The sequence below is a fragment of the Rhinopithecus roxellana genome, chromosome 10, assembly GCF_007565055.1.
Source record: "Rhinopithecus roxellana isolate Shanxi Qingling chromosome 10, ASM756505v1, whole genome shotgun sequence".
NCBI classification, from domain to species: Eukaryota; Metazoa; Chordata; class Mammalia; order Primates; family Cercopithecidae; genus Rhinopithecus; species Rhinopithecus roxellana.
In genome coordinates, this window is record NC_044558.1 from 13933724 (window position 1) to 13948579 (window position 14856).

Sequence of the window (14856 nt, forward strand, 5' to 3'; positions counted from 1 at the left end):
CACTGAACTCCATCCTGGGTGAGAGAGCAAGACTCCTCTAGGAAAAAAAAAACAAAAAACGTTGGAACATTGTGTAGAGATGAGCACTAGGTAGGGGTTTGGAAACCTGGATTCTGGTCTTGATTCTAGTGCTTAACAAGCCATGTTATACGGGGCAAGTCCCTTCTCTCTATCTGTAAAAAACAAAGGAACTGTGTTCCTGAAATTCTCTGCATTGTATGATCTTCCACAACAAAAATGCAAGCTCTGCTAAAGCAGTGTTGTACGCCTTGTCTGGGGCTGAGTCCTAGAATGGTTTCTGGTGCCTTGCAGATCTCAGGAAATATTTATTGCTATTGAACAACTCATGCTGTCCATTGGCCATAAAAAAGGCTCTCATGCGTGTATAAAGCCGCAGTTATTTTTCAAAAGGCTTTCAGTTAGCAGGCACTCAACACTTATGGGTCTGAAATATTTCATTGGTTCTCAAGGGGAACACACCTTACTTGCTCATACAGAAATATGGGCATGGAGGAGCCTAGTGGACGGGGAAGAAGACAGGCCTAGGAGTCAGAAAATCTGGCTCCCCACTAATGACTGTGTGGCTTTGGGTAAGTCATTCTGTTCTCCGAAGTTCTGTTCTCTCATCTGCAAGGTGGGAGGGCTGACTCAGACCCCAGGACCCTTCCGGAGGCACACCTCTGACTCTGGTCCTCTCATTCTTGTAATAGATAACAAACGAGTATTAAAGGCAGATGAAAGGATTGAGAAGAATGTGGGGCTGATGAGGAACAAAGGCAAGACAATTAGTGCAGAGGCACCAGCTCATTAGAGACATCAAGACAGGCAGACTATGCTTTTTATGTTCACCACATAAAATCCTTTATGAGCATATGCTGGGGTGGCTCTTCCTTTGCTGTTACTGGCTCAGCAAACATTTCGTGCCCTCAGCCATGTCTGCTGCCCAAGTAGCTGTCACAGGGAGGTAGCACCAGGAGAGAAAGCCTGCCAGCTTGCAAGTCCATGGCAATGTCTGTGTTCATTAAACAGCCCAATAGTGGTGATCCTGAGGATTCGACTTTAACTTTTGTAGACAATTCTGGGCCTGTCGTATTTTGAATTCCTTTACAAAAAAATTACTGGATACCTCGCACGTGTTAGGATGACCACTGTAAACCAGAAACAGAAACACTCCAGGAAATAACAAATGTTGGTGAGGATGTGGAGAACGTGGAACTCTGTGCATTGTTGATGAGAGTGTAAAATGCTGCAGCCACTGTGCAAACAGTATGGAAGTTCCTCAAAAAATTAAAAATAGAATGATCATATGATCCAGCAATCCCTCTTCTGGACATACACCAAAATAATTGAAAGCAGGATTTCAAAGAGATTTTTGCACATCTATGTTCATTGCAGCACTATCCACAATAGCGAAGAGGTGAAAGCAACCCCAAATGTCCACTGACAAATAGATAAAGAAGAGGTGGTATAGACATACAGTGGAATATTGTTCAACTCTAGAAAAGGAGATCCTGTGACATGCTACAACATGTGACATGGACCTTGAGGACATTATGCTAGGAAAGATAAGCCAGTCACATATGACAAATACTGTATGATTCTATTACGTAAGGTATCTAAGCAGTCAAACTCACAGAAACCAGAAGTAGAATGGTGGCTGTCAGGGGCTGGAGGGAGCTGTTCAACGGATTGAGAATCTCAGTTTTGCAAGATGAAAAAGTTCTAGAGAATTCACAACAGTGTGAATATGATTAACACTACTGAACTGTACACTTAAACATGGTTGAGATGGTGAAGTTTATGTTCTGTGTCTTTTAGCACAATTTAAAAATTGACCAGACGCGTAACCCAGTAGTAAGCTGCTACTAACCTCCTTGTCACGTTAGAATATCCTTAATTTCTCCAGACAGGGTCTTTTAGTTCTATGAATAAGAGACACCAATTCTTTCTAGCGTTGCTAAGAAAGGGAATTTTGCAGTTGCACGAATGAAGAAAGAGACACAGTCAAGGTAGGGTGGCCAGCAAGATTGTAATTATGCTCAAAAGGGTGGTCTTCTGGTGGAGGGTCCATGTGGATGGAGGGGTTAGGAAACAGAAGAGGGGATGTTCTGACTCTTCATGGGCAGCGTGACTCTGTGGGCCCCGGTGGCCTATCAGGGCTATACTACCCAGGATGGCCGGCTGGGTTTTCTCTACTCGTGTTTCCTGTAGATTTATACTCCTGCATCTTGCTGGGGGCTTAGTTTAGCCCGTGGGATGAAACACTCTTGTGTGGGATCAACAGTCTGGAAAGGAAGAAATGCTATCATCAACTTTCTGACCAACAGAAGAAAAGATACTCTCCAAAGTTATATTTTTGTTTTTGGAGACAGAGTCTTGCTCTGTCACCTCGGCTGGAGTGCAGTAGTGCGATCTGGGCTCACTTCAATCTCTGCCTCACAGGTTCAAGCAGTTCTCCTGCTTCAGCCTTCTGAGTAGCTGGAATTACAGGCATGCACCACCATGCTCAGATAATTCTGTATTTTTAGTAGAGATGGGGGTTTCACCATTTTGGCCAGGCTGGTCTTGAACACCTGACCTCAAGTGATCCGCCCACTTCAACCTCCCAAAGTGCTGGGATTATAGGCATGAACCACTGTGCCCAGCCCTAAAGTTATGTTTAAAGTATTATTATCTCACCTTCATTTAATTGTTTGTCAACAACAAAAGAAGAAACGTACTGAGCCTACCCGTACCAGGCTATCCCTCAGCCACGAACAAGAATCTTTTCGCAAGCAAGGTTCTTGAATAGCTGATCACTGGAAATTGAAATGAATCAAGAAACTCTTGGAGGGATAATAAAGATGTTTTCATTATGTAAATCCCTCCTGAGGGTTGATTAAAGCACATGATACAGCTGTGGCCTGGTCCATGTGCCATTCTAGGAAAACGCAAATTCTCAGATAACATACCAGAGGGATTAGCTTAGTTAGTGGTCTCGCAAATTAATTGAACAAATGATCTGAGGGTGGCTTTCACGTTGCGGTTTTAGTTACTTTTGATCCCTGTAATGTAAGAATGTGTCCCAGTGTGATATTTTTGGCTGTTTAGGTTTGTATGTCTTCAAGTCTTCACAGCCCAAATGTGAATTACCCCCAAACTACTCAGCAGTGCTCCCTCTGTTTTTGCCTGAAAGGATGAAAATTTGTTCATCCATCTGGGCATCCAGATGATGGTGACAGACCCTGTCCAGTTCTTAGGGCAGCCTGGGCTGCTGGAGCTAGACAGGGACTCAGAGAGGCCATCAGTGGGGATCAGGTGATAGGTTCAGACAACTGCTACTAAAAGCAGACCCCGCCCTCACACATATTTACAATCCTGTATTGTCCTCAACGCAAAATTCAATGAGCCTGCTGCTCTTCACCTTCACACAAAAGCTTCAAGCTGCCCTTTCTTTCCAGGGACAGGCACTTGCATCAGAATGCTATATTGTTGCTGGCGATGAAGACTGGGAAGGTTTGGGTGAAGGCTGTCTGGCACCACCTGGTCTGGCTTAAATCTGGGTGGCTCAAGCTCCACGTGCCTTTAGGGATGCTTCTGCCCTGCCTCTCCTGTCTCAGGTCAGTAAAGCCATTAGAAATGAAGCCTGAGGCTGGCCTAAGGAAGGAGTGCTTGCTAGGTCCCTCCTGGGTGAATGTAGGCGAGTCCATTTACCTGCGGCTGAATGGGAGTACCAAATGAAGTTAATGCTACATCCTCCTCAGCTCCATCACTGTCTCGGGCTGAAAGCCAAAGGAGGGAAGGGCTGCGTTAGAGTCAATCGGAAACAGCACATGAGGACTACCGGAAAACCCCACGGCTTGCAAACAGGCTCTTCACTCTTTAAAAGGAATTCTGAGGCCGGGTACGGCGGCTCACACCTGTAATCCCAGCACTTTGGGAGGCCAAGACAGGCGATCACTTGAGGTCAGGAGTTCAAGACTAGCCTGGCCAACATGGTGAAACCCCATCTCTACTAAAGATACAAAAATTAGCCCAGTGTGGTGGTGGGCGCCTGTAATCCCAGCAACTTGGGAGGCTGAGGCGAGAGAATTGCTTGAACCCGGGAGGCGGAGGTTGCAGTGAGCTGAGATCGCCCGCTGCACTCCAGCCTGGGCGACACAGCGAGACTAAATAAATAAATAAATAAATAAGAGGAATTCTCAGTTGTGGCTGTTATTGAAAAAGTTTCTGATTTAAAGGAGTGCATTTAAAGTTGATGCGGAAGGCATGGGTAGCATGTGAGTGTTTAGGAGAAGCACATTGGCATCAGAAGAGCACTAGCTCCGAGTCAGTTTCTGCTCTTTCAGTATTACCTGTGTGACCTCGGGCAGCTCACTCTTCTTTTTCTTTTTTTTGAGACGGAGTCTCGTTCTGTCCCCCAGGCTGGAGGGCAGTGGCCGGATCTCAGCTCACTGCAAGCTCCGCCTCCCAGGTTCACGCCATTTTCCTGCCTCAGCCTCCGGAGTAGCTGGGACTACAGGCGCCCGCCACCTCGCCCGGCTAGTTTTTTGTATTTTTTAGTAGAGACAGGGTTTCAGTGTGTTAGCCAGGATGGTCTCCATCTCCTGACCTCGTGATCCACCCGCCTCGGCCTCCCAAAGTGCTGGGATTACAGGCGTGAGCCACTGCGACCCGCCAGCTCACTCTTTTCAACAGTCCCTTTAGGTTTGATTCTCTACAAGCTTGAATTCAATATTTCAAAAAATTTTTTATTTTGCTCAGGCTGGTCTTAAACTCCTGGCCTGAAACCTCCTACCTGGGCCACCCAAAGTGCTGGGATTACAGGTCTGAGCCACCACATCTGGCCTGAATTCAATTTTTAAAATTGGACGTAATAAAAGAGATCACTTAAGACAACTTTATATTGTTGTAGGATCATCACAGACATAGGCATTTGTTTAATGGCTGTCTCCTCAACCAGCCTGTAAGCTCTGTGAAGACAGGAGCTGCGCCTGTCTCTAAGAGCAGGTACTTGCTGGATACCTAGTTGTTTTTTGATGACCACAGACATAACTGTGTTAGGAGGGTTCACACTTAGGGGTTTCATGTTGAGTGGATGGACCCTGGAGAAGGACTGCTTGGCTCTCTCACTTGTGTTCCTTAACCTTTTTTGTTGCCTTTGTTTCCTGATGGAAATAAAGAAGAATAATGACAGTCATAACAGTAAGTCTATCTCATAGGATTGTTTTGAAGATTCTATAAAAATGTTATATAAAGTCCTTGGAACAGGGTATGCTACGTAGAAAACACTCATGAGCTATCCTTTGTATATGATTATTGGTGGTGGTGCTGGTGCTGCAGTTATAACAGATGCTCTGACATCCTTTTCCTAGTGGCTTTTTATTCATTTTTTTCAAGGGGCTGATGCTGTGATACATGAAATGCTTATCTTTCCTTCATAGCAGAATTAACTGAATCCTTGGCTCAACTTCGTTCCTTGTGCCATAACAAGGCTCCTTCACACTCAGTCTCTTGGGAACCAGCTTTCATCTAACATTCTCATCAAACCAGATCATCAGTTAGAAAAGCCTAATTCTTCCAGCTCTAGCTGTAGTTCATGAGTTTACCAAAAGGCCGAGTGTTTTTTAATACTAAACCTGCACCACTGTGTGACAGGAAGTCCGAGTTGAGTAAGACCTTCCATTATCTGTGGAGGAGGCAGGGAGGGACATGATGAGCACATATAAAGATGAGGAATCTGAGGCTCCTAGGGCTTGAGGATCTTGGTTTGGTCTCAAGGTTGGTAAGAAGCAGAGTCTCAGAGCCTGGGCACATGAGGCCCGGTTCTGCACTCTTTCCACTGCCCTTTGCTGCCCAATGATGCTCCTGCTCCCTGAATTTGTTTTTTTAAATTTAAATTTAAATTTAATTTTTTTAAAGAGTGTGTAATGGTGCAATCATAGCTCACTGCAACCTTGAACTCCTGGACTCAAGAGACGCTCCCATCTCACAGCCTCCTGAGTAGCTAGGACCACAGGTGTGTGCCACTATGTCCAGCTAAGCTCTCTGAATCTTTATGAATGTCATCATCCTTTTTTTTTTTTTTTTTTTTTTTTTTTTTTTTTTTTTTTTTGAGACGGAGTCTGGCTCTGTCGCCCAGGCTGGAGTGCGGTGGCCGGATCTCAGCTCACTGCAAGCTCCGCCTCCCAGGTTTACGCCATTCTCCTGCCTCCGCCTCCCAAGTAGCTGGGACTACAGGCGCCCGCCTCGTCGCCTGGCTAGTTTTTTTGGTATTCTTTAGTAGAGACGGAGTTTCACCGTATTAGCCAGGGTGGTCTCGATCTCCTGACCTTGTGATCCGTCCGTCTCGGCCTCCCAAAGTGCTGGGATTACAGGCTTGAGCCACCGCGCCCGGCCATCATCCTTGACTTATCTGTCCTCAGACCAAACAAATCCTGCCTATGACCCCACTGCCTTCTTCCCTGCTTTAAGCTATTTCTCTCTCTGTGACCTGTAACTTGAGGGTGACAAAAAAGAACTTCCCATGAAAGAACAAACAAAAATGACACCACCTGGGACCATTTAAGTTGGATTTCCCCTGGTAAGGTGAGTGTGCCTTGAAGAAAAAAATGTTGAGAATTGTCAAAAAGGGCTATGTTCAGCAGAAGTTGGAGTTTGCTAGGGGAACAACCAGAAGGGCTTATGATTGCAGGAACAGTGTTCTCTTGGTTCATCTCATTTTATACTCGTTGACCCATTTTTACATTATGTAGACTCACTGATTATCTAATGCCTTCAAAAAGAATCATATGAGGTTTGTCTGTAAGCATCCAAACACTGGATGGAAAAATGCCCACAGTAATGTGACTCCCTCCCTCCCTCCCTCCCTCCCTTCCTTCCTTCCTTCCTTCTTTCTTTTCTTTTCTTTTCTTTCTTTTTTTTAGATGGAGTTTTGTTCTCATTGCCCAGGCTGGAGTGCAATGCATGATCTCAACTCACTGCAACCACCACCTCCCAGGTTCAAGTGATTCTCCTGCCTCAGCCTCCCAAGTAGCTGGAATTACAGGTGCCCAAGACCACGCCCAGCTAATTTTTTGTATTTTTAGTAGAGACAGGGTTTCACCATGTTGGCCAGGCCGATCTTGAACTCCTGACCTCAGGTGATCCACCCTCCTCGGCCTCCCAAAATGTTGGGATCACAGGCGTGAGCCACCGCGCCCGGCCAACACTTTCAAATACAGATGAGTCTTAGTGTTAGCAAATATGATATAATGATATTCTAGTTAGTCTAAAACAGATAAGGCAGGCAATAATTAGAAGTTTTCCACTCATAAAACAATTCGTAGGTGATATTCTACTCTATTTAAGATTTCTGGCCAGGCTCAGTGGCTCACACCTGCAATCCCAGCACTTTGGGAGGCTAATGCAGGCAGATCACTTGAGGTCAGGAGTTAAGAGACTAGCCTGTCCAACATGGTAAAACCCCATCTCTTTTAAAAATACCAAAATTAGTTGGGCATGGTGGCACATGCCTGTAATCCCAGCTACTCAAGAGGCTGAGGCACAAGAATTGCTTGAACCTGGGAGGCAGAGGTTGCAGTCAGCCGAGATCGTACCACTGCTCTCCAGCCTGGGCAACAGAGCAAGTCTCCATCTCAAAAAAAAAAAAAAAAAAAAAAAAAAAAGAAAGAAAGAGAAAATTTCACAAGTGTGAAGACCTCTCCCCAAGAGGCGGTTGTCTTGTTGTTTTCCATCTCCAACTGAAGATAGTGGGTGGAAATGGACGCGGAGGCATGAGAGATTTAGATTAAATACGAAAATAAGAGTTGATAGAAACAGATCAGCAAAGGGGATTAAGAATTTCATTTCCCTGGAAGTCTTTCTAAAGAAGATTAGGCTTTATTCCTCTGAAGTGGATTATGGACTTAATTTTAAGATACAAAAACATCTGGATGGAGAATGAAAATGCAATCAGGCGTATTACTGTAGGACACCAGAAAAATGGGTATAAATATTATTTGCTCTGTGTTATAAGTGTGTCCCTGAGAAGCTGAATACTGATTGGACTTTTAAAAATCAGTCGGCCTCAACCAAAATCTTAAGCCAAAAATATAGATACATCCTCTCACAGCATTTGATTGAAATTTAACACGCTCAGCATCTTGTTAGGTACAGGAAACTTCAACAAAAAGATGAGGGTAAAGAATTTGTGTATTAGAAATGAAGCAATTAAAATGCAAAATAAAATCGAGACATAATTCTGAAACTATTTTGATGTTTAACTACTTTCCATTTACATGCTCCTGGGATTGTTATTTTTTAACATATTCTTCATTAATTAGTTGATGAATATAATACTTGTTTTATATTTAATTTGGAGTTGGTAAATTTTGGAATATTTCTCTTCCTGAATAAATGATAACTAACCTCCAAAATAAATAATTAGAATAAAATCACTAGGTCTTTTAATTGAGGAATCTTAAATGTGATATAAAGAGCAGAAATCTTTTTTTTTTTTTTGAGATGGAGTCTCGCTGCGTCGCCCAGGCTGGAGTGCAGTGGCCGGATCTCGGCTCACTGCAAGCTCCGCCTCCCGGGTTCACGCCATTCTCCTGCCTCAGCCTCCCGAGTAGCTGGGACTACAGGCGCCCGTCACCTCTCCCAGCTAGTTTTTTTGCATTTTTTAGTAGAGACGGGGTTTCACTGTGTTAGCCAGGATGGTTAATTTCCAGCTAGGGACCCCTTGTCCTACTCTCCTTTTAGCTGAATAATTCTGGTCTCATAACCCAGTGGTAAATTAAATAATTATGTGACTGGAATCACAGCTACAAACAGCATTAGTCAGAAGCGTCACATCACAAATGCATGCCTCATGGACTCGAACAAAATGTGTTTTGGGACGGAATTTCGAGAGAGAACTTGGATAGTCTGGTAAAACACATAAAGCTTAAGAATGACCATCTCATTCTCACTGTCTTCACCTGTCCACACAGGTCTGATGTTATAACCCTTTAATCATCTTTGTGGGGTTCTGCCGAGCCTCCCCAAGCTTCCCACACTTCTCATTAGTGGATCAGTGGGTATCCTTGCTAGAGACTGACTGATGCCGGGTACAATGGCACGGTTGTTCTTGCTGACCACACATCTATTTATACAGTACCGTGATTGTTTCTTGAGCAAACAAAAGCAAAGGCAGTGGTAAGCTGTTTCCCTACTATCAGCTTATGACCTACCGTAACACTTCAGACATTTCAAGTTATTGTTATTATACTTCTCTAGCTCTTACCTATTTTGTATCTATTTGTGTGTTTTTCCTAGCTAGGTGGAATCCTGCACTTTTAATTGAGTTTTAATCGTTCCTTGAAATTTTGATATTTGTACTTCTTCCAGGTGACCTAAATTCTGATTTTACTTTCTGAGCTTAAGCTTTTGGTTATTTTGCCCAATCTTGGAGAGCAATTCCTTCCTTCCTTCCTTCCTTCCTTCCTTCCTTCCTTCCTTCCTTCCTTCCTTCCTTCCTTCCCTTCCTTCCTTCCTTGTCTTTCCTTTCTTCCTTCCATCCTTCTTTTTTTTCTTTCTTCCCTCCTTCCCTCCCTCTCCCCCTCTCCCTCCTCCCTCTCCCCTTCTCCCTCCCTCTCCCCCTCTCCCTTCCTTCCTTCCTTCTTTCTTCTTCTTTTTTTTTTTTTAATTGAGACAGGGTCTCACTCTGTCACCCAGGCTGTAGTGCAGTGGTGCAATCATGGCTCCCTGCAGCCTCAACCTCCCAGGCTCAAGTGATCTTCCCACCTCAGCCTCCTGAGTAGCTGGGACCACAGACCTGCGCCACCATGCCCAGCTAATTTTTTGTAGAGATGGGGTTTCGCCATGTTGCCCAGACTGGTCTTAAACTCCTGAGCTGAACTGATCCACCCGCCCCGGCCTCCCAAAGTGCTGGGATTACAGGTGCGAGCCACAGAGCCCAGCCAATCAATATGTTCTTTACAACACTATTGATTTTTTTTCCCACAACATTTCAAATTACATTGATGATGACTATCATTGGCAGACTATTTCCTGCTCAGAAATAGATTTTCTAACCTTGCTTGAGTAATAGGATACTCTTGGCCAAACCAGGAATCATCGTATTTTAGCAAGCCCTTGCTCTTCAACTGAGATATTCCTTTGAACCCTTTCAACTCTTGCCTGGTATTTTGTGGGGTATGGAATATTGATCATTACAAAGCTCAGTGTATTTGGGTTTATTGTGAAACTCTAAGAATTTTTTTTGCTCTGACTTTTGTTTCCTGGAAACACACAGCAGCAACAAAAACAAACACAGAAAGTTTTATCTTCTGGTAAGAACTATGAGAAGTATTTTCAGGAAAGATTGACTCTGCAATTCTGCCACAAAACTGAGAGTGATGTGACTATGCATCACCAACAAGCAATGAAAAACTGTTATGGGAAAAAAAGTGTAGTGTCAGTTTCCAACTTTTGGTCAACTGAGCTGAAAAGAATTAATGGATGTATTTATCTGAACAGGATTTAATTTGAATGCGCAATTAGCCATAGATTACAGCTCAAAAAAAGTGTGTGTACTTAAAAGGAAGCTTATGTGAATTTTTTTTTGAGCCTAGTGAACATTATGTGTGCTGTACAATATATAAAATAACATCATCGTTACACATTAGAAATAAAATGTGAGAAACCAGATGCCTATTAAAACATAAAAATTGATGTAAAACTATGATGTTGGGTTTTTGATAATAGCCCAGATGTTTCAGAAAAGGAATTAATGAATTTTGACATATTTCCAGATAATTGAAATTATGCCACTTAACAAAGTGTAGTCAGGTGGCTTGAATAAAAATATGACCCAGAAATCATTATGAAAATGTCACATAAGCAAGTTACTTTCTTTCTCCTAATGATCACACATCTGAGTCTTTACTCAGAATTAGGATATAATGACTCTTCCTCTCGTTTTTTGTAAGCCTTGAAGGATTTTAAACAATAAATGGTTTGAAAAGTTGAAATCCAGAAGTGTTTGGGTTTTATGACTTTAATGAGGTGGTGAGTCCTATGAATCAGTTTAAGATGATGTTTGGGCAAATTAGCTTTGAGACAAATTTTCAAAATGTCCATCACTGCTGCCAGGAATGGCTTTTGCACTTGAAGGCCAAGGCCAACACATCTGGACTTAACATTAGATGTCATGCAGAATCGCATGGTTCAGGCCTAAATTAGGGCTGGTGAACTCATTTTTAGACGGAGTCTTGCTCTGTTCGCCCAGGCTGGAGTGCAGTGGCCGGATCTCAACTCACTGCAAGCTCCGCCTCCCGGGTTTACACCATTCTTCTGCCTCAGCCTCCCGAGTAACTGGGACTACAGGCACCCGCCACCTCGTCCGGCTAGTTTTTTTTTTTTGTATTTTTTAGTAGAGACGGGGTTTCACCGTGTTAGCCAGGATGGTCTCGATCTCCTGACCTCGTGATCCGCCCGTCTTGGCCTCCCAAAGTGCTGGGATTACAGGCTTGAGCCACCGTGCCAGGCCTGGTTAACTCATTTTATAGTGGATGCCTTTCTTTAGCCAGTGTGAGCATTCAGAGTCATGCCCTTTTTCTTCAGGGCCTTTGATTCATGTATGTTTTGGTCTCTCCCCCATAAAGCTCTATGCTTTGGAAGAACTCATTTTTCATAAAAATTTAACCTTGATTCTGGGAGTTTGCATTTCCATGCTTGAACTATGAAGCCACCCACCCCATATCTGACCATTTTCTTTCAGTTTCCTCTTGGCTCATCCTACTGCATGATTTCTCTCCTGCTTCTCCTGTAGGAGCACCTCCCTGCTCCCTGAATCCCCCAGAAAAGTACCTCTGGAGAGCTCCTGGTTCTCCACTTGGAAGCTGTGTTGGTAGGCTGTGACGGGGCAGGCATGGCCTTGTGAAGGGCACTCCTGCCTACACGATCTGTAGAGAATGCAGAGCTCGGGGACAATGTACAGCAGCAGGAAAACCCATGCGTTGGTGACCAGGGCAATGCAGACGACCGGGTCGTCCCACTGGGGCTGTCGCTGGAACTGCGGGTTGCCTCTCAGGAGCATGGAGATCCACACCACCCAGATGATGATGGAGAAGAGTACAGTGATAAAGATGAGCCTTCCATGCTGCTTCCAGTTCTCACACGGGCCACAGAAGGTGGCTTTGGAGACGAAGAATGTGAGGGCCATCAGGAAGAGGACATAGACCAGGAGTACAACAAAGTCCACATTGAGCTGGCAGGGCGTCATATGCACAAACATCATACCTCTGGTCATGATGAGAGTCACATACTCAATGGCAATAATCACCTGCAACAGACTGCAACCAATAGCAATGCATAGAATTGTCGTCCAGGAGAAGGAGACGCGACCCCGAACCAGCTTCACTAGGTTGGAGGCGTGGGCTAAGAGGCACGAGAAACAGAGAGCAAAGAGAACCCCGAAGAGAAAGTAGCGTACGGGGGCAGTTTGCTGATTGAGCTGGATGATGAAGGCAAAAGTGAGTCCAAAGAGCCCCAGCACACTCAGGAGGAAGAGGAGCTGGGTGGGGAGGACATTCCACTGGCTGCAGTCTTGGATCTTTCGCATGAGGAAGAGAAATGCTAAGAGTAGCAGAATTGTGACCACGATGCCAAGTATTGCCAGGGACTCCAGAATGATGCCCCATGGCCCCTCAGAGTCACAGGGAAGAAAATAGTCTCCAGTGGACTTGATGCAGTCCTTGTACATGGTGACTTATGGGTGTAGACCTCACCAGAATGGTTTTCTGATGCCCTGCAGAACAAGGATGAGACAAATTGACAACTCTGCATCTCTTAGGTTGGTGCAAAAGTAATTGCGGTTTTTGCTATTAAAAGTAATGGCAGGAAGGCTGGGCGCAGTGGCTCACTCCTGTTATCCCAGCACTTTGGAAGGCTGAAGTGGATGGATCACTTGAGGTCAGCAGTTCGAGACCAGTCTAGCCAACATGGTGAAACCCTGTCTCTACTAAAAATACAAAAATTAGCCGGTGTGGTGGTGCACACTTGTAATCTCAGCTACTCAGGAGGCTGAGGCAGGAGAATCGCTTGAATCCGGGAGACAGAGGTTGCAGTGAGTCGAGATCACCCCATGGCACTCTAGCCTGGGTGACAGAACGAGACTCTGTCTCAAAAAAAGAAAAAAGAGGCAAGGTACGGTGGCTCATGCTTGTAATCCTAGCACTTTAGGAGGCCGAGGTGGGTGGATCACTTGAAGTCAGGAGTTTAAGACCAGCCTGACCAACGTGGTGAAACCCCATCTCTACTAAAAATACAAAAAAAATTAGCCGGGCATGATGGCATGTGCTTGTAGTCCCAGCCACTTGGGAGGCTGAGGCAGGAGAATCGCTTGAACCTGGGAGGCAGAGGTTGCAGTGAGCCAAGATCGTGCCACTGCACTCCAGCCTGGGCGACAGGGTGAGACCCTGTCTGAAAACAAAAACCAAAAACCAAAAAACACACAAACAAAAAAAGTAATAGCAAGAACCACAACTACTTTTGCACCAACCTAATACCTATAAGAATGCCTACTGGGTGGTCCATGAGGGCACTCTAATGTCTGTCATTCTGAAATGAAGACACCTGGGCATATGGAATAAATGTCTTTACCAAAATTGTTCCTAGGACACTGTCGAGAGCCTGAGTTACATTTTGTTTGATTCCTGATACTTATTTAAATGCTAAGCTTCCCCAGGGGGAAAAAAATTCAGAGATATATGCAAACATAGTCTAAGGGGATAGGAAATGCCATCACACATATTACCCCAAATTTATAACGGTTTTATATAGGATGTCAGTAAAGGAAATGAGAAAGGCAACCTAAACCCCTCAAAACTATCTTGGCTTCATCCCGCTGGGAAAAGCTGAACAGACTTCACTTGATAATATGTCCATTTGTGTATGCTAATTTCCAAGGCTGTTTGAAAGCTAACACAAAATCTTTTTCATAAAAGGAGGTGTATGAGAATGTTTGCATGATTGACGGAATTCAGTTATATCAGGCTCCAGAACAAGGGCTGCCAACATCAGTGGATCATTGGATCGTTCTAGACACTGATGCACTGCTTGAAGGAGACAGGCAGATGAATTACTGGGAATAAAATTTCCCAGTAATTTTAATGACTGTTCCTTCTTTCAGTTCAATTCTTTTTTTTTTTTTTTTTTTTTTTTTGAGACGGAGTCTCGCTCTGTCGCCCAAGCTGGAGTGCAGTGGCCGGATCTCAGCTCACTGCAAGCTCCGCCTCCCGGGTTCACGCCATTCTTCTGCCTCAGCCTCCCGAGTAGCTGGGACTACAGGCGCCCGCCACCTCGCCTGGCTAGTTTTTTGTACTTTTTAGTAGAGACGGGGTTTCACCGTGTTAGCCAGGATGGTCTCGATCTCTTGACCTCGTGATCCGCCCGCCTCGGCCTCCCAAAGTGCTGGGATTACAGGCTTGAGCCACCGCGCCCGGCCTCAGTTCAATTCAAGTCAATCCAATGCAACAGGTTGTATTTAAACACCTATTATTTGTTCATCAAAGAATTGTACAAAATGGTCCCTTTCTTTAAATACCTTTTTGAACAGTTTAGTAGGAAAGTCCATGTCTTGACTGAGGACTGAGGTGGCCCAGGAAAAAGATCCCACACATTCATTTGAAAAAAAAAAAAAAAATCTATTGCAATTGAATACCCCTTAGCTCTATGTCCCTTCAGTTATCCCCAGACCAGATGGCTGGGTGACCCAGGTTTACAGCTGAGGGCATGGCCCCCTGATTCCAACTTACCTTCTCCGTGTCCACTCTGGAAGCTTAGGCTGTAGTGTTGGCGAGGTTGTAACTGCCAATGAGTAAGAAAGAGCCAACCTCAGCTTCTTTAATC

The 14856-nt window shown here is 44.5% G+C and overlaps 1 protein-coding gene across 2 annotated transcripts; it reads right to left on the bottom strand.

Annotated features, from left to right (window-relative positions):
* Window positions 1-2020: 2020 nt before the first annotated feature.
* Window positions 2021-14856, bottom strand: GPRC5D (G protein-coupled receptor class C group 5 member D). 2 transcript variants are annotated; one of them, XM_010371013.2, is made up of 4 exons: window positions 14763-14856; window positions 11815-12754; window positions 3694-3761; window positions 2021-2285 (listed from the first exon to the last, which is right to left on the bottom strand). In XM_010371013.2, the coding sequence occupies exons 2-4, from the start codon at window positions 12707-12709 to the stop codon at window positions 2214-2216; spliced, it is 1035 nt and encodes a 344-aa protein (XP_010369315.1). In that variant the 5' UTR covers window positions 12710-12754; window positions 14763-14856; the 3' UTR covers window positions 2021-2213. The 2 variants fall into 2 exon arrangements, with proteins under 2 accessions (XP_010369315.1, XP_030795230.1); XM_030939370.1 differs by lacking the exon at window positions 3694-3761.

What these genes read in the sequence shown, in the direction of transcription:
- GPRC5D (XM_010371013.2), bottom strand. Translation starts at nt 12,709, where the DNA reads ATGTACAAGGACTGCATCAAGTCCACTGGAGACTATTTTCTTCCCTGT. An exon ending in GAACCAGGAGCTCTCCAGAG is followed by an intron (nt 3,762 to 11,814) that starts GTACTTTTCTGG and finishes TTTGGCTTTCAG; the next exon opens with CCCGAGACAGTGATGGAGCT. An exon ending in GTACTCCCATTCAGCCGCAG is followed by an intron (nt 2,286 to 3,693) that starts GTAAATGGACTC and finishes CTTCCTTTCCAG; the next exon opens with ACTGTTGATCCCACACAAGA.